At 43.6% G+C, this 21,680-nt stretch overlaps 1 protein-coding gene and 1 non-coding gene across 2 annotated transcripts in view; one reads left to right on the top strand and one right to left on the bottom strand.

Annotated features, from left to right (window-relative positions):
- MAPK1 (mitogen-activated protein kinase 1) overlaps positions 1-21,680 on the top strand; it is a 99,352-nt gene that overhangs the window by 52,467 nt on the left and 25,205 nt on the right. Inside the window, exons 2-4 of the mRNA XM_024120474.3 lie at positions 11,743-11,925; positions 13,253-13,442; positions 19,920-20,036. Coding sequence (XP_023976242.1) covers positions 11,743-11,925; positions 13,253-13,442; positions 19,920-20,036 — 490 coding nt within the window. The remainder of the gene's footprint in view (positions 1-11,742; positions 11,926-13,252; positions 13,443-19,919; positions 20,037-21,680) is intronic.
- TRNAD-GUC (transfer RNA aspartic acid (anticodon GUC)) lies at positions 20,785-20,857 on the bottom strand. The gene has a single exon. It is a non-coding gene; the product is annotated as a tRNA-Asp (tRNA).

Below are 21,680 nucleotides of genomic sequence, written 5' to 3'. Positions count from 1 at the left end.
ACCAGAAAACTACTAGAGCTAATCAATGAATTTGGTAAAGTAGCAGGATACAAAATTAATGCACAGAAATCTCTTGTATTCCTATACACTAATGATGAAATACCTGAAAGAGAAATTAAGGAGACACTCCCAGTTACCATTGCAACAAAAAGAATAAAATACCTAGGAATAAACCTACCTAGGGAGACAAAAGACGTTTATGCAGAAAACTGTAAGACACTGATGAAAGAAATTAAAGATGATACCAACAGATGGAGAGATATACCATGTTCTTGGATTGGAAGAATCAATATTGTGAAGATGACTATACTACCCAAAGCTATCTACAGTCAATGCAATCCCTGTCAAATTACCAATGGCATTTCTTACGGAACTAGAACAAAAAATCTTAGAATTTGTATGGAGACACAAAAGACTCCGAAGGGCCAAAGCAGTCTTGAGGGAAAAAAACTGAGCTGGAGGGATCAGACTCCCTGACTTCAGACTATACTACAAAGCTACAGTCATCAAGACAATATGGTACTGGTACAAAAACAGAAACATAGATCAGTGGAAGAAGATGGAAAGCCCAGAGATAAACCCATGCACCTATGGTCAACTAATCTATGACAGAGGAGGCAAGGATATACAATAGAGAAAAGACAGTCTCTTCAATAAGTGGTGCTGGGAAAACATGTAAAAAAATGAAATCAGAACACTTCCTAACACCCACCATACACAAAAATAAACTCAAAGTGGATTCGAGACCTAAATATAAGACCGGATACTATAAAACTCTTAGAGGAAAACATAGGAAGAACACTCTTTGACATAAATCACAGCATCATTAATTATTAGAGAAATGCAAATCAAAACTACAATGAGGTATCACCTCACACCAGTTAGAATGGGCATCATCAGAAAATCTACAAACAACAAATGCTGGAGAGGGTGTGGAGAATAGGGAACCCTCCTGCACTGTTGGTGGGAATGTAAATTGATACAGCCACTATGGAGAACAGTATGGAGGTTCCTTAAAAAACTAAAAATAGAATTACCATATAATCCGGCAATCCCACTACTGGGCATATACCCAGAGAAAAACATAATTCAAAAAAATGCACCCCAATGTTCATTGCAGCACTATTTACAGTAGCCAGGTCATGGAAGCAACCTAAATGCCCATCGACAGACGAATGGATAAAGAAGATGTGGTACACATATACAGTGGAATATTATTACTCAGCCATAAAAAGGAACGAAATTGGGTCATTTGTTGAGACGTGGATGGATCTAGAGACTGTCATACAGGGTGAAGTAAGTCAGAAGGTGAAAAACAAATATCGTATATTAATGCATATATGTGGAACCTAGAAAAATGGTACAGATGAACCGGTTTGCAGAGCAGAAATTGAGACACAGATGTAGAGAACCAAACGTATGGACACCAAGGGGGGAAAGCCGCGGCGGGGGTGTGTGTGTGTGTGTGATGAATTGGGTAATTGGGATTGACATGTATACACTGATGTGTATAAAATTGATGACTAATAAGAACCTGCTGTATAAAAAAATAAAATTTAAAAATTAAAAAAGAATAAAGTACAGATTTCTCTGTGTGACGTTACCTTTTGCTTTTTGCCCAGATGAGCTCTAAACTCCAGCTATACTTGACGACTTTGCACTTGTATCCAACCTTCCATGCTTTAGTTCCTGCGGCTCCTTCCTTCTGCAAGCCTTTCCTCATAGACTGACTGCCTATTAAACCCTGCTGTGCTTTTTAACCCACCTTAAATAAATACCATCTTCTGAAAGAGGTTCACAGATATTAACATAGAGCAATGTCTGACACATAGTAAACACTCAATAAATTGTAGCTATTATTAAATAAGAATTGTTCATAAAATTTCTTTTTATTATCACCACCAAACTATAAATATCTTGAGTGATGTCCATATAAGAAACAAGGCAGCACAGTATATCAGTAATTGTGAGTTAACATGATGTAAAGCGAAAATATGCCTCATATGTAATGTACATCAAAAATAAAAATCTTGACCTGGGGGAAACAAGACTTGAAAGTTCTGCATCACCCTGTTAACTGTTGTTGCTTTTTGCACTGTAGTAAATATGACCTTGAGAGGAGGAGGTGTGATCAGGAGTTGAGGGTGTGAAGAGTTGGCAGTACAAGCCAGCCATGTGGGCGGCTCCTCACACCCCACAGCCTTGGAGTGTGTGTGAGAATGCAGTAGCCAAATTGGAAGTGGAGCTGGTGTGAGCACCACCAGCACTGGAGAGTAGTGCCATGCTGAGCGCCCTGCCGTCAGGGCCATGGACAGACCCAGATATACCTAGAAAAAAAGCAGGAAAGTTCAGGATGACGGGGGGAAGGTCAATTTTATGAGACACAATCAAAGAACTTCCAACAGTGAAAGGAACTATACCACAAAAGTAAAGCTATTCAAATGAATAAAGTCTTAAGAATAAAAGTTCTTGGGCTTCCCTGGTGGTGCAGTGGTTGAGAGTCCGCCTGCCGATTCAGGGGACACGGGTTCGTGCCGTTTTAGAAAAACAGTTTGGTTTTTAAAACTCCTAAAGAAGGAAATGAAAAGAGCTTAGAAAACTCTGCCTTTCAGCTTTAATAGGAAACACTGAAATGCATTTTCTAAGCCTGAAGGTACCTTACGAAAAATTAGTATTGCAATGAGTCGATAGGAGAGAGATAACGTTAAAAAAAAAAAAAAAAGAATAAAGTTTCTTTCCTAAACTCTAATAACCAAATAAGTAGAAATCCTGAAATTTTGGAATAATGCTTTTTTAAAGAATAAAGGGTACAGCTTTCATGGAGCAATTTGGAGCAGGCCTTATTTTCCTTCACATGCAAGACTGCTATCATTCCAGCTGGCAAACATAGTAGATTTGAAATGGCTCCTCTGTTTCTCAGAGTCCATAATATATCAAATTATTTCTGTATGTCCAAGTGGGAATCCAAAAATAATTCTTTTATAATCTCAGAGCTTAATACCATAGGTATCTGACTGCAGCTTTTCTCAGCTAATACTTGGGCATCAGCATAAGTTTTCACTCTCTGTTGTAATGACAATCTCAGCTACTAAGTGGTGCCTGTTGCTAAGTTGGAAACCAGTGTAGAGAGAGCACTTGTATGTTTCTTTTTTCCTTGACATTTAACACTTTTCTAGAAATGTTTACTTTCCCTCGGATTTTGTACATGTGAAGTTGTTAGACTCCAATTAAACGTATGTTAAGCTCCTTGACCTTGACCTTGTCCCGCAGCTCGCTGGTGCTCTGTTTCCCCCGACGCCCCCATTGTATTACATTTTGGCTAGATTCTACTGCTGTGTCTTCTAGGTCACCAGGTTTTTCTTCAGTGTGTAATCTCTTGCTAATTTCAACCATTGTATTTTTTTCATCTCTAGAAGTTCATTTTGAGTCTTTCTTATACCTTCCACTTCTCTCTTTATATCGTGCTCTACGTTCATGAACATATGGAGTATATTTATACCAGTACACATTATTGTCTACTAATTCTATCATCTCTACTTCCTAGGTGTGTTTTTTTATTGGCTTTTCTCTTCATTATAGATTGTATTTTCCTGCTTTTTTTTTGTGGCTGTTGTTTTTACTGATTTACAGTATTTCAGATGTACAGCAAAGTGATTCAGTATATTCAATATTTATATATTTTTCAGATTCTTTTCCATTATAGGTTATTGCAAGATATTGAATATAGTTCCTGGGGATTTTTTTATTTTTGGGGGGGTTTTTTGGATGTTGATTGGATGCAAGACACTGGATTTTACATTGAGTGCTAATTGTTTTTTGATATTTCTTTAAATACTTTGGGACTTTTTTTTCTGGGATGCAGTTAAGTTACTTGGAACACTTTGATCCCTTGAAAACTCTCTCTCAAGCATTTAGTCCAGAATAGCCTTTAGTCAAAGGCTAATTTAGCCCCAGTACTGAGTCAACAACCTTTCTGAGGACTCAGTTTTTTGTCCTGGTGTGAGGAGGTCTTTACTGGAAAAGTGGTAGAACAGGAACTGTTCCCAGCCTTGTTCCACATGGATTAGTCCATCTGCTCCTCTCTGGTGGCTCCTTCCCCAGCCTTGGAATTTGATCATGCACAATCTCTGATCATTATCAGCTGGACACTCAGAGGGAGCCCTCTGCGGATCTCCCCAACCTTCTCTGAAGTTCTCCTCTCCTGTACTTAGCCGCAGAAATTCTGAGTTGGACTCTCCAGATCTCGAATTCTGTCTCAACTCAGGGAGACTACCAGGCTCCATTTGGGTTTCCCTTCTCTGCATTGAAACCTGGAAACTCCAGGCAGTAAGCTGGGGCGGTCACAGGACTCAGCTTGCTGGCCTGTGTTGCCTGTTGCTGGGTGTCAGAAAACTGTTATTTCATAAATACTGTCTGGTTTTTTAAGTTAAGATAAGAGAGTTAGATCATTCCCTGTTCTTTCATCATGGTTAGAAGCAAAAGCCTGTGAAGGTATTTAGAACTTTAGGAACTCATTTAAAAACTCAAGTTATTTCCTTCAAGCTGCCTTATCTTATATTACCTACCCCTCACTGGTTATTTTTTTCTCCCAACAGAATAGACAGAAATAGTAAGACAAAATACAATTATGTTTTAAATCACTCATGGTCCCATCATCCTAGCTTGTTCTGTATATTGCCTCTTCTAGATAAATATTTTTAATCTGCAGTCTGTTGGTTTATTTTGAATCTCACCTTTAGTTAATACGATCTTCATACTTAGTTTAATGGCTGCACAGTGACCTGTTATATTAATATCCCATAATGTATTAATCCTTATGTTTGGCAATACAGGTTTTGTTCTTTTAGGTAGTTTTGTAGTAAATACTTTCAAATATCATCCCTATTCTTAAGGATGCTCAAAGGGAGAAAGGCAGGTGGGATGATGTTCTGTTTATTTCAATCTGCAGTGAGATTTAGCCTATATTGGGTATTTAGTAAATGTTTGTCAAATGATTGAGGTGGAACATAAAGTTCAGTTAGGTAAAGTTTTCAGTTACCTTTTTAGGAATATTTTTGTTCCATTGGGCATTCATTTTTATTTTTATGGGGAGTTAAAGTAAATAATTATGAAATGTTTATGTTTCCTTCTACTTATTAAATTAAGCCCATATTTTCTACATGTTAATTATAATTATGTCATCAGTTTTGGAGTTATAACTTAGTGGAAGACCTTCTTCAGGTAAACTTTTATGTTGGAATAATTTTAGGTTTACAGAAAAGTTGCCAAGATAGTGCAGAGGGTTCCCATAAGCCCCCACCCAGTTTCTGTTTCCCTTGATGTTAACATCTTACATTACTGTATGCGCTTATCAAAACTGAGAAACCAGCATTGGTATAAAGAAATTTCAGACTTTATTTGGAATTTGCTTTTCCACTGATTTCCTTTTTCTGTTCCAGGATCCAATCCAGGATACTACATGCATTTATTTGTTATGTCTGCCTGTCTCTCTGTGACTGTTTTCTCACTTTTCTTTTCATGATTTAAAGAGTACTCGTCAAGTATTTTGTAGAATATCCCTCAACTTGGGTTTGTCTGATGTTCTTCTCACTATTAGCCTGGGGTTACAGGTTTGGGGAAAGAATATCACAGAGATGAGCTGCCTTTCTCGCCTCATCCTATCAGGGAGTCACAATGTCCACATGACGTCACTGGTAGTGGTAACTGATCGCCTGGTGGAGGTGGTATCTGCCAGGCTTCTCCACTGTAAAGTTACTGTCTTCCCTCTTCACATTCTGTTCTTTTGAAGCAAGTCTCTTAAGTTCAGCCTGCCTGCAAGGGGTGGGGGCTGGGAGAGACTGAGTTCCACCTCCTGGAGGGGAGAGGATCTACACATATTACTCCAAGTTCTTCTGTTAGGAAGATTTGTCTCTTCTCCTTCACTGTTTGTTTTTCCCCTGTGAATTTGGTTACAGCTGCTAGAAAGAAGACATAAGTGATTTAGATTATATAGTTCTGCCATTGAGGAATATAGTCTAATTGAATGGAGAGCATTTGAACAGTACCAAGCTAGGAAACGAGGTTTGTGAAGTAGGCACTACTTCTTGAGTTGCCTGTGGCCACTTTCTCCAAAGCTGTGGCTCCACCATCGTTCCAAGTTGGCTAAGACGGCTCCTGCCTGGTGCACTGCCTTCCCCATTCCATTCCTTCAATAAACTACTACCTGAGGGAACTTCATAAAAATATCGCCATGCTTAAAATCCCTGCCTAACATCCTTTGGTGCCTCCCCAAGGTAAAATTATAGATACTTAAACATGGCCTGGTTCCTGCTTATGCCTCCGGCTTCAACCCCATCCGTGTTCCCTTGCGTCCCACTCTCTTGCCGCAGGTTCCTGCAGGCCTCTGTAGCTTTGCATGCACCTCTGGTTTGCCTGAAGTGTGTGCTGCCTTCTCACACCTGCCTAGTTTTGGGGAGTCTTCTCTTCACCCCACCTGGTCCACAAGCCTTCGACCCACCCACTGCTTTCATAACAGCCTGTGCCTTTTGGTTGTTCCCTTGGATTTGCCAGTCATTCTCTTCCTCCTCGCCTTCTTTAAAAGTAGTCACCTGTGCTGCTTCCACTCCTGTCCCCACTCCCCTCCATTTACTGCCACCCAGGGTACCACACATCAGCTGATTGCAGATTCATTGAATGCTTTCCAGTTGTTGTCAAGCATTCCTGTTTGGAACTCTTTATAATCTTGGCTTCTGAAACATCACTCTCTCCTGGTGCTTATAGGTGCTTCCTCACTCTCTAGCTGGTTCCTCCTCCTCTGTCTGCTCCTGAGTTCTGTCCTCAGACCTGTTTTCTCCACGTATCTCTCCTCAGTAGTGCAACCCTCTGTGGCGTCCGTTAAAAATTCCCATATCTTACTCCTAACCTTGTTCTCTCTCTTTAATGCTGCTAGAAGCACAGAGCCATCCGAATCACCTGCAAGCCTCCTCAGATCTTTAAATCAGGAAGTACAAGACTGTCATTGTCTTCCCCTACCCCCATCTTCATTTTGTGCCTCCCAAACCCAGGCCTGCCCCTCATGTTTTGTTTGCAAGGCCTGGGTCAGGAATACAAATGGAGCATCACATACCATATAAATCAAACTAAGAAACAAGAAATGTATTCCCTCCCCCCCCGCCCCGAGACAGATAAGCTTTCTTAAAGACCTGGAAGATCAGGTTCAGATTGAAAAATCTTCGGCTTTTTAGAGTTGGGTGTCAGCAGTTCCAGGAGAACAGACCTCCAGCATAGCCCTCTTCTCTTCCCAACCAGTGCTGTGCCCCCCAAACCCCCATGAGCTGGAGCTTGTGGACCCCCCAGCCCAACAGTCCACGCACCGTGTATACCCTGCAGATAGCTCCCCTTGGCCACCCCTTGTGGTACACACCCTGGAGGAGCATTCTGCTCGCCGCCTTGGGCTTTTGGGGCTCCTGATGGCACATTCCCCGGATCCCATAATCACCACTGGGTGAGGAGGTGCCTGGTTGGGTGAGGGCCAGCTGTCCCCGTAGATGGCCTGATTGTTTTTCTCTGCACATGTTGCCTCTCACCTTCTCTGTGCCCTTGCTCCTCTTTGGAAAGCCTGCTCATCTTTCAGGGTATGGTTTCTACAGGCCTCAACTTCTTTTAATCCTCTCTTTGTTGCCCTTATTTGGACTTAATCTACCCAGTTTCTCCTTGGGTTTCAGAAGTGCTTTACTGTGATAAAGGCAGTGCATGCTGTCTCTTCCTGTCTCCTTCCCTCACTAAATTGCCAGCTTTTTAAGAGCAGGATCACTGTTTGGTTTTGCCCCGATTACTAACACAAAGTCTCAGAAGTGGGAAGTGCTTGACAAGTGTGGCTTGAATCCGCCGCAGCTCTGGCGTCACCCTCCTGTTGTTGTGGTAACCCTGTCAAAACAGGAAATGAGGTTAGTTTAGCATGACTTGTTCATAATTGACTCATGCTGGTTCCCTTTTCTTCCCTAAGCGATCACAAAACATCTGTTAAATAATCTACTCCAGAATTTTGTGGGCTTCTACTTCCACATTAACTGGTCAAATACAGTTCTGGAATCTCTGTTCCCACCCACCCTGGTCCTGGAATTCACCATGCATTTGGAGAGCACTGGCTCTTTTTTATAATTGCTCTCTTAAGAATTGCTTGATGAACAATATACCAGTGTACAGTTTAAGTTTTGACATGTTATACACCCATTAAGCTATCAAAACATTAGATAATGCACATTCATCGCCTCCAAAAGTTATCTAGCTTCCATTTCCATTTGTGTAATCCCTCCCTCCCAGCAGCCCCAGGTAAAACCCTTGTGATGTGCTTTCTGTCCTCGTAGACTAGTTTGCATTTTATGTAAGTAGAGGTACTTTTCTTTTGGTCTGGCTTCACTCAGCATAATTATTTTGAGATTCATCTGTGTTGTATATATCAACAGTTTGTTTCCTTTTATTGCTGAATAGTAGGAATCTACCGTTTTAAGAATTGAGTGTGCTCACCTCTGGGCTTGACCTCCCATTCCCCACCATTTATGTATCTCAGGATAGAATTCATCTGGGACTTGAAGCTGCATTTATGTAAGATGACTGGGTGCTCTCAATAGCTTGAGCTCCTCAAGGGCACAGTAATAGTAATTGTATCCTGTTAGTATAACCAAATGGCTGGATAAAAGTTTCCTCCTTTACTTAGGATGTGTGTGTGTGTGTGTGTGTGTGTGTGTGTGTGTGTGTGTGTCTGTCTGTCTGTCTGTCTGTGCCTCTCTCTCTGTTTTATTTATTTACTTACTTTAAATTTATTTTTGGTTGCATTGGGTCTTTGTTGCTGTGTGCAGGCTTTCTCTAGTTGCAGTGATCGGGGGCTACTCTTCGTTGCGGTGCGTGGGCTTCTCATTGCAGTGGCTTCACTTGTTGTGGAATACGGGCTCTAGGTGTGTGGACTTCAGTAGTTGTGGCATGCAGGCTCAGTAGTTGTGACTTGTGGGCTCTAGAGCGCAGGCTCAGTAGTTGTGGCACACGGGCTTAGTTGCTCCGCAGCATGTGAGATCTTCCTGGACCAGGGCTCAAACCTGTGTCCCCTGCATTGGCAGGCGGGTTCTTAACCACTGCGCCACCAGGGACACCTTCTCTGTTTTAAATAACATACCCAGTTCCAATTTCATTGCTGAGTGTCAGTCGGTACAGTTGGAGGGGCACACTGACCATAAGCCCCTCTCCTCAAGCAGTCTTATTCTCAAAGGCAAGTTTATGCCCATGTTTGTTTGACTACCATGCTTCAGTAAAACTGGATATTTATTAATTTAATTTTAATTTTAAAATATTTATTTATTTATTTTTGGCTGCGTTGGGTCTTTGTTGCTGCGTGCGGGACTTCTCTAGTTGGCGGCAAGCGGGGGCTACTCTTCCGTTGCAGTGTGCCGGCTTCTCATTACGGTGGCTTCTCTTGTTGCGGAGCACGGGCTCTAGGTGTGCGGGCTTTAGGAGTTATGGCATGGGGGCTCAGTAGCTGCGGCTCATGGGCTCTAGAGCGCAGGCTCAGTAGTTGTGGCGCGCAGGCTTAGTTGCTCCACGGGCTCTAGAGCGCAGGCTCAGTAGTTGTGGCACACGGGCTTAGTTGCTCCGCAGCATGTGAGATCTTCCTGGACCAGGGCTCAAACCTGTGTCCCCTGCATTGGCAGGCGGGTTCTTAACCACTGCGCCACCAGGGACACCTTCTCTGTTTTAAATAACATACCCAGTTCCAATTTCATTGCTGAGTGTCAGTCGGTACAGTTGGAGGGGCACACTGACCATAAGCCCCTCTCCTCAAGCAGTCTTATTCTCAAAGGCAAGTTTATGCCCATGTTTGTTTGACTACCATGCTTCAGTAAAACTGGATATTTATTAATTTAATTTTAATTTTAAAATATTTATTTATTTATTTTTGGCTGCGTTGGGTCTTTGTTGCTGCGTGCGGGACTTCTCTAGTTGGCGGCAAGCGGGGGCTACTCTTCCGTTGCAGTGTGCCGGCTTCTCATTACGGTGGCTTCTCTTGTTGCGGAGCACGGGCTCTAGGTGTGCGGGCTTTAGGAGTTATGGCATGGGGGCTCAGTAGCTGCGGCTCATGGGCTCTAGAGCGCAGGCTCAGTAGTTGTGGCGCGCAGGCTTAGTTGCTCCGCGGCATGTGGGATCTTCCCAGACCAGGGCTCTAACCCACTTCCCCTGCATTGGCAGGCGGATTCTTAACCGCTGAGCCATCAGGGAAGCCCTGGATATTTATAATGTTGAGTTTAAACCAATATTTTATAACTATTTTAACCTGTGTTCTCTTTTGTTGAACTCAGGCTCTAAAATCTCAATTACCAAAAAAGTTTTGATTTCTAATAGTATTTACTCCCAGTGTTGAATAAGCTTGCTTGAACGACATATCCCTTTGCCTGTCTACCTAAAAATCAGTGGTTTAGGCCTTCTTGCAGCAAACCAAAGCAAAATAAGATTTGAGTAGTTATTCTTTTATTTAAGGAAATAGACGTCATTTCAAAGTGGTGGGGTACCCGAGTGCAATGTATAAATGGTGTGAGAACACTGAAGCTGAGTGAGACAAGGTCCCTCCTACAGCATAGTTTTGTGGTAGAGTCAGACAAATGCATCAGTAATTCTCAGTATAAGTAGACTGATAGTTATCATTATAGAAGCACAAACTTGAGAATAAACTTATTTTACTGTTTCCTGTTTCTAGCACTTACCCAGAGGAAACCAGAAGTAATGTCTTACTGCCTGTCCGTGTTCTTTCATTGCTTCGGTCAATGGACCAGATGTTGATACTTGTTAATATGAAAAGCTCTTACAGAAAAGATTCAATAGAATATTGTTCATAAAGATAGTAGTAATATTCAAGATTCAAATTCATCATAAAATTGAAGATAAAATTATTATTGCTTCTGCTTGGAATTCTATTAAGTCAGACCTTCAGGACAACTTGGAAAGAACTGGGCCCTGTGTTATGGCTGTGAAGGTATTTTTTGAACAATACTTTTTAGGTTTTGTTATAAGGCTACCCAAACATCTTGATTAAATTTCTTGTGGGGGGGAGGAGGAAGAAATAGTCATGTCATTTTGCACATAGAGTTGTTGCAAGCGATCAATGAATGCATCCTCCTGCCCCACCTTTTAATTGAAGTATAGTTGACTTACAATATTAGTTTCAGATATACGGCATAGTGATTTAGTATTTTTACAGATTATGCTCCATTAGAAGTTATTACAAGATAATGGCTATAATTCCCTGTGCTATGCAGTATATCCTTATTGCTCTCTTGGGTCCATTTTTGTTCGGGTTGAAGATGTGGTTGATGGTCATTTGAATGTTTCTGCTGAGTCAGTGGAATCTGATACAACAGTAGGAAGTTGTTTTGGAGGCAGAAATGATTGTTCTCACCAGAATGCAGTTGCTGTTAAAAGCAGTGGGAAAATGGCGTGTGTGTGTCATACGCCCATGTTCCTGGATTTATGAAAATGGGCATCTGTACAGTTCCCAGGGCCAGGCCCTCTGTTAGTTTTGAGATTCTGTGTGTGCTGCATTTTGCCATCCGTATCCTCCCTAGCTTAAGGCCTCTTTGTGGATTATACACATGCTTCCTTCACGTGTATGAAACAAGTATTTGCCCAGAATGCTAAACATTTAATACTTACCGCCTTGTTCTGAGAACTGTTTTTAATGCCATCTCCCCTCCTCCCCTCCTTTTTTATTTATTTTTTTAGCTCTGCTTATGATAATGTCAACAAAGTTCGAGTAGCTATCAAGAAAATCAGCCCTTTTGAGCACCAGACCTACTGCCAGAGAACCCTGAGGGAGATAAAAATCTTACTGCGCTTCAGACATGAGAACATCATTGGAATCAATGATATTATTCGAGCACCAACCATCGAGCAGATGAAAGATGTGTATCCTTTTCAGGCAGCTGCTCCACTGCTCCGTCACCTGGTTGAGTAATGTAACTGGACGTGTCCTGCACTTATAGGGGTGGAGGAAAAGTAATAAAGCACATTTAAGGGGAAACTGTACTTTGCTTGTCATTTACTGTAATACTTGCATCATTTACATTTTTTCTCTGATTCATTTTTTCATTTGTCAGTAACTGATTTAAGTATCTTTTTGGCAAATCCAATATTTTCTGTCAGTTTCAGTAAAGATTTCCTTTAAGTGTAGTTGTGGAAAATTTTGGAGAACACCTTTTCCAGTCATGTGTTTGCCACTCAATGTATGGTTTGTTATGATGGTGAAAAGGAAAGAGCAGTCGACTGTGGAAGAAGGTGCCCTGTACAGCACCTGGTCAGGTCCAGTCTGTCCTGATCTTAGCGCCATTTCACATCTGGGTCCAGTTTTCTCGTTTTTAAAGCTGGCGTGCTCGCCCTCATGATCTTCAAGGCTGGCTCAGCTCTGAAGTTGTGTGATTAACTATGACCAACATTTAGAAATCTGGTCTAAGCAGGTAAAGGCTTGGGTAAAGGAGGCTGCCTGGGTAAAGACTGTGTTTGAAAGGTAGAAGTGTGAAGTGTGCTGAGGAGGACCTGATGGGAGAAGGTTCCGGTTCTGGCCGCAGCAGTGTTCCCACCAGTTTGCCCACTTTGCATTCTGCCCCTCCAGGGAGAGGCAGCTCACTATCTCCAGGCAGCCTTTCCATTTTTATTTTATTTATTTTTATTATTATTATTATTATTTTTAGCCTTTCCATTTTTAGACAGCTCTGTCACTAAGTTCTGGTGCTATTTTAAGTGAAATGCCTCCTCCTGCCATCTGTTGTCCTGCTTTACCTTTTGCCTTGAAAATCACATCTCTGTCAGATGACGAGTTTTCCAGTCATGTTTCCTTCAAATCCTGTACCATGTGTCATCTAGCATGAATCTGTAGATGTGTAATATTTACACAGAAATGAATAAAAGAAATGCAAAAACACTAATGAAATAGTATCGTGGTGAAGTTATAAAACCTAGTGGTTTTTATAATTTATTTTCTGTGGGAATGAAGTTAGCCATAACTAAAATTCTAGATGCTGAGATACACGGATAGGCAGGAAAACAAGAGGAACTCAACCAGGACAGTCACGACTTTCCGATTCCTTCTGTTGAGGTGTACCAAGTTTTCATCAGGTTCTCATTTCCCTCCTGAGCCGCATGATGTAATAATGGACCCTTTGGGTTCGTTTTGTTTTCAGTGCTTTGCTAAGTGTGACCAGCTATTTTGGTGTGTTACCTTAACCTTTCCCAACAGATATATAGTACAGGACCTCATGGAAACAGATCTCTACAAGCTCTTGAAGACGCAACACCTCAGCAACGACCATATCTGCTATTTTCTTTACCAGATCCTCAGAGGGTTAAAATATATCCATTCAGCTAACGTGCTGCACCGTGACCTCAAACCTTCCAACCTGCTGCTCAACACCACCTGCGATCTCAAGGTCAGCTTGGTTATTTACTCTTAGGGTGATATCTGTTGAAAAACTCATGTTACTGGGGCATATTTATATTTATTGTTATTCAGATTTAAAATTACACCAGAAATACATGAAAACATTTATAGCAAAAAAAATGCAAGTAAAGAGTGCTAGTTCTCTTTTTTCTTCTCGATCCCATTGCTCCTCCTTCTCCAGAGGTAACCACTATAACAAATTGGTGTATTTTCATCCAAAGTTTTTTCTGTGCTCTTACATTCACATGTACTTTTCTACTTACATATGTAAATAAGATTATGTGTACATTGAAAGATCTATTTCATTGGTCACCTTTTTCTTCGATAAATTTTATACAGTAAACACTCAGAAAACAGCAGAAAAGTTGATCTTAATGATTTCGATTCCTAAATAATGCATTCCCAATAAATAGGAAAACCCTAGATCCTTTGTAGTCCTTAGAGTTCTCTTAAAAATGGGCAGCATTTGTGTATATTTCTATTTTAATACATGGCAGAGCTAAATAAGGAGGGAGGTCTACAGCTGTCTCCAGTATGATGAAGGGAATGTAGATTCAGTCTAGTAAAAATGCATGTGAATTTACGACCTAGGTGAATGAAATGACATCCTATGTTCATGGATTGGAAGGCTTAATATTGTTAAGATGGCAGTACTTCCCAGTTTGATCTACAGGTTTAATGCAATCCGTATCGGAGTCCCAGGTGGCTTTTTTTGCAGAAATGGGCAGGCTGATCCTGAAATGCATATAGAAATTCAAGAGACCCAGAATAGCCAAAACAGTCTTATGAAAGAGCAAAGTTAGAGGACTCACACTTCCTGATTTCAAAACTTATTACAAAGCTATAGTAATCAAGACATTGTGATACTGGCATAAGAGTAGGCATATAGGTCACTGGAGTAGAATTGAGTCAATAAATAAACCCATATGTTTTTGTTTTTTTCATTCATTCATTTATTCATTTATTTTCGGCTGCGTTTGGCCTTTGTTGCTGCGCACGGGCTTTCTGTAGTTGTGGCAAGCGGGGGCTACTCTTCATTGCGGTGCGCAGGCTTCTCATTGCAGTGGCTTGTCTTATTGCGGAGCACGGGCTCTAGGTGCACAGGCTTCAGTAGTTGTGGCATGCAGGCTCAGTAGTTGTGGCTTGCGGGCTCTGGAACACAGGCTCAGTAGTTGTAGCACACAGGCTTAGTTGCTTCGTGGCATGTGGGATCTTCCCGGACCAGGGATTGAACCCAGGCCCCCTGCATTGGGAGTGTGGAGTCTTAGCCACTGGACCACCAGGGAAGTCCTGAGTTGTGCAGTCTTGTAGAGGTCTAAACCCTACATCACCATCTTTATTTTTTAAATTATAATCAAAAATTTTGAGAACCTGCTGGTTCTATGCCTTATACTAGGAGTGGAGGGTACAAGTAATGAAACCCGATCCTCCTTATACCAACTCACTATTCTGAAAATTGGTAACTAAAAGGAAAGAATTGAACATTTTCCCTGTCTTTCCAGTGAGATCTGGGCATCAGGGTAAGAAAATAGCCCCAGTTGATGAATGATGGCTCTTCCTTAAAATAAATGCCAGCTAATAAATGCACAAGGCATAATAAAATTAGAGAAGTCGCCATTTTGCAGCCTCCAGTGATGTAATTGATTTGTGCAATATAATCCCTGGACCCTCTGCTCAGACTCCAGTCCCCTGGGTGGGCTGCCACCGCCTCCCCACGTGGACTCCCTGTTCACCTCGCACCTAGACCATGTCCTGGTCTGAAGCCCTCTCTCAAGACCGCCGGGCTGCTGCGGTTCCTCCCAGCCCACAGTGACCCTCAGGCCATAGGACCCCTTCTGATGGCTTCCAGACAGGAGGAGCGACTGCCGCTTTAGTTCTTGTTTAAAGAAGGAGCTGTACTGCAGCGTTCAGCATGGGGAAGGAATGCTGCTAATTCTAAAACTTCCTTCTTCATCTTGCCACTCTGAACAATACAGGTTTTTTAACATTATTGTTTAAGTATTAATGTAAGATTTTACATTAATGGTAATGCTGTACCCTGGTTTTTACTTTTAAGAGATAATCAGTAGTTCAGATACTGTGAAAAGTGGTCAGTACTAGAGTCCCTGCCAGTTAATCCACCTGAGTTGCTATGCTTCCTATAAACATTTGAAATAAGGCATTTATTCACCTGATGTTGAGAGCCCACTCCACTTACAGATAAAAAGTTAGCTGAGTATTGCCTTTTTCTAGGGACTTATATTCCAGCTGTGGGGATGGGCATATATCATGACATATCATATACCATGACAGCTAGCTGTCATGGTTTGTGGGTATGTGCTTACATATAATACACGTCAAGTAAAGTATTAGCAGAGTTCAGAAAAGTGAAACCTCTCAGAAGAGGTCACTTTTATGCTGGTATTTAGGGTCAGGCAATGGTGAGCATCAGGTCCTCACCTGAGAGGGCGTCATGGAGTCAGGAAGGGCATGGAACTATCGGTAGGAGCAGATATGGCACAGAGATGGTGGTGGGAGACACCCGAGCAGACAGTGTATGGAGGGTCTTTGCTTGAAGAATTTGGGCTTTATGTACTAGGCAGAGGGGATTGGTTAAAAGATTTTTGAGCCAGAAAGGTGATTCATGTTTTAGAAATAACACTCAGGCAGGAATTTCGAGGAGGAATCAGATTGCAGTCAGGTAAAGCGAGTCTCCCTCATTCCAGACAGACTAAGGCCCTGTCATTTGAGATGTTGGAGGGGCAGCCAGTTGAAGAGCCACTTGGGGAGGTTTCAGCTGCGGGGCCACCCTGTCCCTCACACACTCCCAGGCAGTTGCTCTGGTTTCCCAAGGTCTTCCTGTGGCTGGCATCTCTTCAGTGTTCCAGTGTCACTGCACGTGGGTCCTCCTCAGAGAGGGCTGCTCCATCTTAATAAGCACACTGTCCGGCACCACTATGTTAGCTGTGTCTTGCTCTGTAACAATCACCTCAAAATGTAGTGGCCTTCCAAAGAAGGAACTGAGGATAAAAAGACCAAGTGAAGGCAAAACGCAGAGAGTTTTTTGGGCGGTGAAACTATTTCTGTATGACAGTACTGGTGGATACACGTCATTACACACTTGTCAAAACTCATAGAATGTACAACACCGAGAGTGAACCTGAAGGTAAACTGTGGACTTCGGGTGATAATGATGTGTCAGTGTAGGTTCCTCGACTGTAACAGACGTCCCACTCTGGTGCAAGATGTTGATAGTGGGGGAGGCTCTGCCTGGCGGGGGAGGCAGGTGTACATGGGGAACTCTTTGTACTTTCTGCTGAATTCTGCTGTGAACCCAAAATGGCCCTAGAAAAAGAAAATCTGTTATTAAAAAAAAAAAAAATGGGGCTTCCCTGGTGGCACAGTGGTTGAGAGTCTGCCTGCCAATGCAGGGGAAACGGGTTCGTGCCCCAGTCTGGGAAGATCCCACATGCCGTGGAGCGCTGGGCCCGTGAGCCATGGCCGCTGAGCCTGCGCGTCCGGAGCCTGTGCTCCGCAACGGGAGAGGCCACAATAGTGAGAGGCCTGCGTATTGGGAAAAGGAAAAAAAAAATGTAGTGGGCTTAAACAACAAGAATCATGTTAGAGCTCGTAGTTTCTGCAGGTGAGGAGTTCATCCAGGGTGCAGTGGTGGGCGGTGACTGGTCTCTGCTCCAGCCTCTGGGCCTTGGCTGGAAGATGTGGGGGTGGAGGCTCAAGTCATCTCCCACAGGGCCTGGCAGTTGATGCCAAGGAACGGCCACGTGTAGCCCACGTGCCCTGGTGTCATGGTTTGTGGGTATGTGCTTACATATAATACACGTCAAGTAAAGTATTAGCAGAGTTCAGAAAAGTGAAACCCAACATGGGCAGAGGGTTCCAAGTACCCCAGTGGAGAGAGCCAGGTAGAAGCCACATTGCATTTTATGATTTTGCCTCGGAAGTCTCACAGCATCACTACCACTATATTCTGTTGGTTTAGGCAGTTACAAAGGTTTGGCCAGATTCAAGAGAAGGGAAGGGCTTCCCTGGTGGTGCAGTGGTTGAGAGACCGCCTGCCGATGCAGGGGACACGGGTTCGTGCCCCTGTCCGGGAAGATCCCACATGCCGCGGAGCAGCTAGGCCTGTGAGCCATGGCCGCTGAGTGTGCGCATCCGGATCCTGTGCTCCGCAACGGGAGAGGCCGCAACAGTGAGAGGCCCGTGTACCGTTAAAAAAAAAAGAGAGAAGGGAAGATAGATCCTGCCCTCTTGATACAAATGCAGCCAAAGAGCTTGAAACAGGAGCGTGGGTAAGGGTTATATTGGTATGACCCTCTTTAGAAAATCCAGCCTGCCACAGCTGTGTTTAAAGTTGCTCACACCACTTACCCTGTCTTTGTAGATGTTTAAGAATCCCATCAAGCCTCCCAAAGTGCGGCTTCTTTTTCTTTGTCCATGCTCCCAGAGGTGTGTGGAGAAGTCAGCCTCGGTACTTGGCCTCACTGAGCTGGGAATTTCCTATATGCTGTTTTTTTTTAATCGGGGATTTGTTTTGTGGTTCCACGGACCCACAAAAAGCTGTGGATCAAGTCTGGACCCATCCACACTGTGGGGCTGAGTGTAGTAGAGGGCGGTGAAGGATCTGGGAATCCTGGTCAGTGGCTTGCAGTGCTTTTACTCTGCTGCTGAGATGCAGCGCATGACTCAGAATATGGTTTCAAGTGTCCATTTACATGCAGAAGGCAGACCAAGTGCTGAGCTTTGATTGAACTTGAATCAGAGGATGAGGTGTTAGCCCTGAAAAAAGAGAAACTGTGGGCTGTATTGAAAGTTGAAGCCACACGGAATTGACGTGAATTGGTGGTAGTCCAGCGTGGCAAATGGCGACTTCTGGATGGCTTAGAGGACCCACCTTTGCATGTAAGGAGAAATCGCTCCTCTCTTGCTTCCTGAGCTGGAATCACGCCTGCAGGGATTGTACTGCTAGTGAACTGAGTATTCCTGCAGTTTTTTTCACGGGACTTGGTAAAATAGGCTCAAAGGAAACAAATAGGGCGCAGGTATGTCGAAAGCCTCAAGATCAGTCAAGCTGAGGTTAGAGCTTACTACGGTCCCCCTGTAAAACTTAAGGCCGTCCAACAGCCCGATCCTCTGACAGGCCCGGGGCTGTCAAGGATGCGATGGCATCAGCAAGCTGGCCAGCTCAAGAGGTGAGGCTGGTGCTGGGGGGCACGGGAGGCCAAGAGGGGACTGTCAGCTGCAAGAGGGCCCAGGCAGCCTTACCATGCAGCTCTTTTAGGGTGCGCTTAGAGCGTAGCCTGTGGAAGAGCGACTGGGGAAGCAGATGTGGCATTGGCTCCTTTTGAAGATGCAGTGACAGTATGTCAAAAGACGGAAATTGGGCAACACAGATATGTCACTTCTCTTGAATGCTGCAGTCGAAGCAAGCAGCAGGGCCTGTGAGGTCAGAGGTGCCACATGGGGATGCCAGTGTCCAAGGCTAGAGGGAGACACTGGTGAGGTGGACGGGAGCGTTCAGAATCTTTCTGAATTGTGGAGAACTTCAACTATGGGATCTCTGAGCAGAGGTTGATGTCCATTTACGTCTCATGAGTATCTCTGAGGTGTGTCCCTTCCTCTTTATCCTATTTTTATGGCCTGAGCTCAGACCCTTATCACTTCTTAGGTGAATTAAAGCAATAAGCCTCCAAAGTGATCTCTGTCTTCCAGGCTGCCTTCTGCTAGACTCTGGCCTGTCTTTGTTAACATCTCTCTCTCTCGGCTTAGTTCCCCAGGAGCTAGGAATTAAAATATGCTGAAATTGTACGGGACTAAATATGTTATAGTTACTTTCCTTATACATTGGAGCTGGAGTAGCACCAAAGCGTTGAATGGTGAAAGGCCAGCAAGTACTTTTGTGAGTCAGGAGAAATTAGAAGCTGAGTGTTTGTTTTTTTTAAAAAGATTCATCTTCAGTATGTGAAATATCTTTTAAAGCTTTGGGAGTGCGTTTGGCTACGTGGAGGGGGAAGGAGGTAGGAAGAGCAGGTGGAGGACCAGCAGGTCAGGTCTACGGAGAGAGGGCGAGTGCGGGAGAGGAGTTGATCCCACGATGACCACCCCCGAGCGTCAGCAGGAGAGGTCTGGTTTGGGTAACCTTATTTTCCAAGCAGAACAGTTTTTGTCAAGTGGCCTAAGCAAAGTTGCTGTGGGATAAGCAGATAATGAGAGGTGAGGATACCTCTGAAGATGTGTTCTGTTCAAGACTCCTCCAGCCTGTTCCTGTCTGATGCGCAGCAGTTGCCTTTCAGATTGTGGTGAGGATTAGGTAAGAGTGAGTGTGTAGAATTCCAAGAAGCATCTGCCACATAGGAATGGTAGCAGTTACTTGTCATCATTACTGCTGTTGTCTTTTTTGTGTTTATGATGTTTTGGTGTTAAATTGGTTAGAATCTCTAAGAACGTGTCCTGTTATTTTCTCTCTTAGATCTGTGACTTTGGCTTGGCCCGTGTTGCAGATCCGGACCATGATCACACAGGGTTCCTGACGGAGTACGTTGCCACACGTTGGTACAGGGCTCCAGAAATTATGTTGAATTCCAAGGTAAGGACCAAGTTTGCATAAAAAGAAAACCAAGAGGCAAAAGAACTTTGGACTTGAGTTGCAGTAAGCTTCCCACTCAGTAAGTCTCTTTCCACCTGGGTTGAGGCCTGGCCTGTCTGGTCAGAGCCAAGGTATGTCTTTGTCTCCCGTTCAACACTGAACTTCTGGGCCCTCGGCTGGGGTAGTGCTGATGTGTTATAGACTTGGAGGGCCTGCCTCCCTGGCCACTGGTACAATGAATGGTCTGTGTCCCACCCCCTGGTCAGCTCTTCTGCAGTCCTACCTGGAGCAGCTTTCACTCCTGTGGCTGCCACTGCCAGGGGCAGGCTGGCTGTGTGTCAGAGATGAGCTCTGTATACGGTGTGTGTTTCTGTGAATGCAGACCAGAGCTTTTCTGTAAAGGTCAGACATACCTGATAATGAAGAATGCCTCTTTAGAAAAATTATAGTATAATTGGAAGAAAACATTGGTGTGGAAAAAATTGGAGCTGCTATAATTCTTTCAAAATTATAGGATGGTCCTGCTTCCAAATGGTAGTCCCTGCATCTGTATCAAAAGCACACTTCTAACAAGGTCTTTGGGTCATAAGGAATGATTGAAAAATTTATAAAAGCAAGAAGTGAAGTACAACATCCTTGTTAGGTGTATGAGCAGCAGTGGCAAACAGTGAGGGCTGCTGTGGGGATTCAGTTTTGTTTTTTATTTGTTTTATCTTTTGGGCATGCCACACGGCATGTGGGATGTTAGTTCCCTGACCAGGGATCGAACCCGTGCCCCCTGCATTGACAGCACAGAGTCTTAACCACTGGACCACCAGGGAGGTCCTGGAGTTTCAGTATTTTTAATATATCATTTGCAGATAGTATTTGAATAAGGTGTCACATTTGAGAAGTTAAGTGCACCTGACATCTAATATCTAATCCTGTATCTCATATCTCAAGACAGATTGTTGATCTCGGTTCCATCTTCCATAATGTAACATTAATATACATGAAGAAAAGCTATAAAAATAGTGACTTCCCTGGTGGCTCAGTGGTTAAGACTCCACACTTCCAATGCAGAGGGCCTGGGTTCGATCCCTGGTCCAGGAACTAGATCCCTCATGCGTGCCGCAACTAAGAGTTCGCATGCCACAACTAAGGAGCAGGCAAGCCACAACTAAGGAGCAGGCAAGCCACAACTAAGGAGCCCGCCTGCCACAACTAAGGAGCCCGCCTGCCTCAACTAAGACCCAGTGCAACCAAAAAAAAAAAAGAAAGAAAAAAAGCGATAAAAATAGACTTTGGGGCTTCCCTGGTGGCGCAGTGGTTGAGAGTCCGCCTGCCGATGCAGGGAATACGGGTTCATGCCCCGGTCTGGGAGGATCCCACATGCCATGGAGCGGCTGGGCCCGTGGGCCATGGCCGCTGAGCCTGCACGTCCGGAGCCTGTGCTCCACAGCGGGAGAGGCCACAGCAGTGAGAGGCCCACATACCGCAAAAAAAAAAAAAAAAAAAAAGACTTTGGACCCCGTGTTCAGGTGTGGGAACCAGAAATCATCCTGAGAGGCTTCGTGGGAATGAAAGGAACAGGTGTAATTAGCCCATAGGCTGCAGTTTCTTCCTCCATCCTTTACGAGTGAAAGGGCTTGGGATGTAGGTTGC

This window comes from Physeter macrocephalus, chromosome 19, assembly GCF_002837175.3.
Source record: "Physeter macrocephalus isolate SW-GA chromosome 19, ASM283717v5, whole genome shotgun sequence".
In the NCBI taxonomy this organism is placed as follows: Eukaryota; Metazoa; Chordata; class Mammalia; order Artiodactyla; family Physeteridae; genus Physeter; species Physeter macrocephalus.
Note: the sequence above shows the minus strand (reverse complement) of the source record. Positions and strands in the feature narration are given on the sequence as shown.